Genomic DNA, 5,559 nt, shown 5'->3' on the forward strand with positions numbered 1-5,559 from the left:
GCGCAGATGCGGCCGCCCGAGCCCGCCCCAGACACGGCGTCGCCGCCAGCGCGTGGTGGGACCACAAGCTGGCAGCCGGAGCGAGGCCCCCAGCCCCTCAAGGACTTACGAGGAAACCCCGACCCCGCCGGGGGGCCGTACACCGGGCGCAAAACACCGCGCAATGCCACCGGAGAGCAAGTAGTGATCATTGCGGGACCGTGAGCAAGGCTGCGGCTGCGGGGAAACCCGGGAAAACCGCTCCCTTGCACATGGCCACAGCTCACCTGTCATTATTGAGGTTGCACGCAGGTGCTCGGCACCTCGCTACCCCCGTGTAACCGACTGTCTATGAAAAAAAAACACGCGAGCGATCAAAGCAGGGCACGGGGCGCGCCAACCCGCAGAACGCACACGGCCACGGCGACCGCGGCTCTGCGGCGCACACCACCCACCCATGCAGAAACCCCTGGCCAATTGAGAAAAGGGTCGGCTTCACACAAGGGCCCCGCCGCCCCTCTGCTAGAGGCAATGTCTTAAAACACATGCACTCCAACGCCCGCATGGCAGGGCCCAGGCCCCAAGACGGTCCGCTGAGCGAGCGCACTCTGGCCCCAAAAAGTCCAGCCGAGGAGAGAAAAGCAACACACACCCCACACTTCCAGCACGCCACCACCGCGCGCCACCAAGACGCTGAAGTCACCGACGTGCGCTAAGCGCCCCGCCGCCACCACTACCATCAGCGCCGCCGCCCCCGCCGCTCCCACCAGCCGCCGCCGCAGCTGCAGTCCACGCAACGTTGTGGCTTGGAAGAGGGTTGCGGCGTTGAGGCTTGTAAGATGGCGGTTTCTCGGGGTTTTCCGCGGCCGCAGCCCTGCCTGGTACCTGTGTGTCTGCCAGATCCTTGCTCTCAGTGACTGGCCACAAGCTCTAAGCTGTTTTCTGTAACAAACGCAAAGCAAAGCAGATCCTTGCTCTCGGTGACTGGCGACAAGCTCTAAGTCTGAATTTCTGTAACAAACGCAAAGCAAAGCCCTTGTGTGAAGGCCACCCTTTCTTCATTGGCTTGGGATTCCTGCATGGCTGGTGGTGTGCGCCCCTGCCCCGTGGCCGCCGTGGCCATGTGAGTTTTGCGGGTTGGCTCACCCTGTGCCCTGCTTTGATCGCTCGCGTGTTGTGCATAGGTCCCCGCTGTTGCACGTGTTGCCGGGCTTTCCCCTCTGCCGGCTATGAGGTCGGGAGAAGGGTTGTGGTGTTAGTGGCTTGGAAGATGGCAGCTTCTCGGGGTTCCCCGCTGCCGCAGCTCTGCCTGCCAGGCACCTTTGTGTCTACCAGAACCTTGCACTCTTTGACTCGCCACATTCCTTGCCTCTGATCCTCTGAAAAATTGCGATGCCTGAATTGAAAATCTGTGACAATGATAAACACAACGCTCATCGATGACCTCGCCCATCCGCCAATCAGCTGCCATTGGCGAGAGGTCTGCCCTGCAAGAAAAATGACTTTACAGCATGAGGCTGCACGCGTGAATTGGCGCCAATAATACAACTGCTTGGTGAGCAACTGGTTTGATCAAGACTTGCGCAGGTTGTCCAGCCGCGCCTGAAGGTCTTCGTCAATGCCTGCACCGCCTCCGCCGCCTGCGCCGCCGCTGCCGCTTGTTGGCCCCGCGCCGCTGCCGCCGCCGATGGGTCCCTCCATCGCCGCAACCGGCATCGCCGCGGCTGGGGCTGCAACAGGCATTTCTGGAGCGCTAACCATCTGCATGGCGTTGCACGAAAGAAGGAGAGGTGATATAAGTAATGGATACAAGAAGGGAGGTGCTGAGGCGGCGAAATGACACTAGGGGTTCCCCAGCCAAGGGCAAAACCCCATCATTGAGCCGACATCAACATGTTTCATTGCAGACACGAACGCTTTGCGTCCCTTCCAACTCTTTCCTCTCACGTTTGAGGCGCACATGAGCTCACCCAAATGCAGAGTGCGTGCACAAACACACGCACACACGCTTGACCGGCACACAGTCCCGCCCAGAAGAGGAGGCAAATTCCACATTCGCGTCAACAAACAGCACGCTCACACACACGGCCGCTCAATTGATAACAAAGCATAAAAATGCACCTTTACCAGAGTACGCACTGATGCGTAGAATAGCACGCACATGCATGCTCCACCACGCACATGTGTGTACGCACACCTGCACACACACACACACACACACACACACACACACACCTGGCTTCCAAGGTTGATGCCAATCTCATCCAGCACCTGGCTGACCAGCTCGTCAGTCTCATCTGCTTCGCCCTCGCCCTGCACGGTTGAGAAGGGGTTTAGGGGAGTCATGTCATTTGACAATTGCATTGCATGCTCCACAGACGGGGGGGGGGGGGGTCAAGCGTGGTGTGAGTCAGGGTGAAACACAACGATTGCACTGTACGAAGCCGGTCAGCAGCCCACGCGCTTCCAGACATACATTTAAAGCTCAATGAGGCTCAATCCGCCAATCCGCCCACCAGCGTACAGCTTTGTGGTCATGCCCTTGAAATGAACAAGTGACACTGGCGTTTTGGCACCTGCCTGCCCACGCGCCACACAGCAATACAAGAGCGCCATGTCTAAAGGTGGCTCCATACCCGTTTCCCACACCCCAAAATGAACCTCACAATATGTATGAAACATCCCAGGGGACTCACCCAGCCTCACCCCCTTACCCCTACCTCAAACCCTCACCTCCATCGCATCATCGATGGCATCGCCCATCATGTCGCTGGTCATCTCCATGCGCTCATTCTGCCGCTCAAACTCCATCAGCACCTTCTGCATGTTCGGCAGGTTGAGCCGCTTGTTCATCACACGCATCGCCTGCGGCGAAGAGGAGTCCGAGGGAGAAATCAGGGCTAGGGACAGCAGGGCCGCAAGTGGCTTGGTGAGCAGGTGGAGACGGATATATGGAGGGATGCCGCATGCCGCCATGATATGGCCCTGCTGTTGGCTGCCTTGAGAGAACTCATTGGTATGCTGGTCTCAGAAAAAACAGCTGTAAGCGCCTGCGGCCCAGCATCGTTCCATAAGAACCTGCTGCCTGCGCATCAGCCCGTTCAGCAGGCACGCGTTGCTGCCCATGCAAATGACTGTGAGAGCCTCAAGATAGACCCAGGGTGCTGGGTGCTGCGATTGCTGGGCTGGCCTCATTTCCACAGCTCAAGGCATGCGCCTGCAGCAGCTGTCTGCTGTTGCAACCGCTGGACGAAGCTGCTGTTCGTGCAGCATCCAACGCTTACTTGTACTTGCCCCTGTTGGCTAGCCCCGCACCTTCGTGGCTCCCACCATTGCATCCGCCATCGCTTGCGTGCTTTTAAGCGTCTGCAGGGACGAGCAGGGATGTGGTGGCCAGAGGGGTTGCAGCTTGGTGCGATGAACACCACTGAAGCGTTGCAGAAAAACGGCAAGCAGGCGATCATCTCATTGACTGCTGTATATGCCATGGCGGCTGCAATCAGGGGCTCACAAGCTGTCCTGCGGGGTCATGGTTGGCAGGCCCACTAGGACGCAGCACACCTGTATCCGCAGCGAGATGCCCTGCAGCTGCGACTTGAGGCCGTAAAGCTTGGTGACGGCGTGGCGATTGCGGATGAGAGACTTGGCCATGACCTTGACCGCATCCTATTACCATTCATAAACAGGAGTTGGGGGTCAAACAGCTGAGCTGTCACATGTAGCAGTGCACATCGGGCAGCAACGGGCGGGCACAATTGCTGCTTCCTGTAGCAAAAGCATGTGGTGAACACGTGCACATACGTCAGCACGTCCCTTGCCACCTGCCTGGTGTGGGGTTGCGATCAGCAAGACAAATAGTGTGCCGCGGTCACCACTGCAGCAGCAGTGCACCACAATCCCCTACTGTACCCCGCCCAGCGGCACGCACGCTTCCTTGCTTACCAGCTGGCCCTCCTTCGCCATCTTCTTGATCTCTCCTATCAGCTTCTTTTCCTGGTTCTGCAGGCCCATGCGCTCGCGATCCAGCTCACGCATGGCCTTGTCGAGCATGCGTTTGTTCTCCCGCAGTATCTCTGCAACCATGCAGGTGATGAGTTTGCATGCATCACCTGCATGTGAAAGGCACCCAGCACCCACCATGCAGTGAGCTCACTGACGCGGCCTACCTGCCGGGGTCTTTTTTTTGCCGAACATGGCTTGCAACATGGTGGCGCCTGCCGGGGACAATCAAGGCTCGCACTGTCTCCTGCCTGCTGCTGTGCTGGTCGCTGACTGGGGCCTGCAGCGCGATCCGGATGGCTCGCAGCGATTGAAAGTGGCACGTGTGAATCTAGAAAGCTGAGTGGACGCGAGAAACCTGAGAGTTTTGAATGACAGCCAGTGCTGCAACACCAGGGAGCGAGTGGCGCCACCTGGGCGCCTCAAACTGAGCTGCTGCCCTGCTGCTGCCTTCGAAGCAGCTGCTCGCCTAACAAGTAGTGTCGTAAAGATAGGCTGCTCTTGTTGAGATAAGACATGGGCAAAATTTGTGATTGACTCGCTGCCGTGCTCAGGTGACTTGTGATATGAGTCCCGGTGGAACGGGTACAGGGATACGGTACCTCACTCGCTGCTTGCCGCACACGGCACTTAGCTCCCCGTGTGAGACGGTGACGGCTGACTGTGACTCTTATGTTGTTGAGGTGTACTTCTATGCCATTGCTTGGAGTGTCTGACCTTTCAAGCCTCAGCCCCCACACCGGAACCCTCGCCCTCGGCAGGCCACCCACTGGCCTGCCGGTGCATAGCATGGTGGTGGAATGCTCGCAAATGGAGGCGTTGACGGCCAAAAATTGAAGGAAGTCGGGAGATGCACCCAAATTTATCTGAATGAATGCAGGGAAGGGGCCATGACATACCGCCATTGCGCTTTTGAAAGGCGTGTCCACGCAAGCTTGCCGGGAACCATCGATGGGAGGACGTACATGACTCTTCCTCACGCAACTTGCTGGATATCGAGAGGTCGTGCTGGAATTGCGTAATTCAGAATTGTGGTGCATTTTCCAAAGTACTTGTTCAGGCAGGTGGAGCCGGCCAGCAGCAGTAGTTCGGTTGATTGCAAGTGTGAATGAGTTGCAAAATGAAATCTGGCGAGGGGGTTGCCGCGACCTCTCACGCGCTGATCAAGTCCGCTAATCCTGTCTCAATCTGGGAGGAGAGGTTGAGTCCGATCTGACGGGGTGGTGCACCCATGCTACTGTTCCCGAGCTGAGCCAGCAGTACTGTATGGTGGGTCGGGAAAGAATCGCAGTTACTTGTGCACGTGCTCAGCTAGCGGCCCGTTGTGACACGTTCAACACATTGGTATGATCAGCTGGTACGTAGGATCACATGCGATGACTGTTTGAAATACATCAACGTGGTTACACACACGCGATCTGTACCATCCCGCAACCCCGATCACAACACCCACTATACATTCAGATAGGCACTCAACATCATAAATGGCAATAGCGGCCGTTGTGGCTGTCGTTCTGGCGGCGGCTATGGTGTGCAGTGGGCTTGGGCAGGCGCTCGCGATGCCATCAGCAGGGTGGCAGG

General features: G+C 57.7%; 1 protein-coding gene across 1 annotated transcript; it reads right to left on the reverse strand.

The window, feature by feature from the left end:
- Positions 1-1,551: 1,551 nt before the first annotated feature.
- On the reverse strand, positions 1,552-4,173 carry MNEG_4597 (charged multivesicular body protein 2A; the record flags this gene model as incomplete). Its single annotated transcript, XM_014046925.1, has 7 exons — positions 1,552-1,740; positions 2,215-2,292; positions 2,713-2,844; positions 3,295-3,345; positions 3,541-3,645; positions 3,922-4,052; positions 4,146-4,173. The coding sequence occupies 7 exons, from the start codon at positions 4,171-4,173 to the stop codon at positions 1,552-1,554; spliced, it is 714 nt and encodes a 237-aa protein (XP_013902379.1).
- Between the last annotated feature and the right edge of the window lie 1,386 nt (positions 4,174-5,559).

This window comes from Monoraphidium neglectum (genome assembly GCF_000611645.1).
Source record: "Monoraphidium neglectum strain SAG 48.87 unplaced genomic scaffold scaffold00647, whole genome shotgun sequence".
Classification (NCBI taxonomy): Eukaryota; Viridiplantae; Chlorophyta; class Chlorophyceae; order Sphaeropleales; family Selenastraceae; genus Monoraphidium; species Monoraphidium neglectum.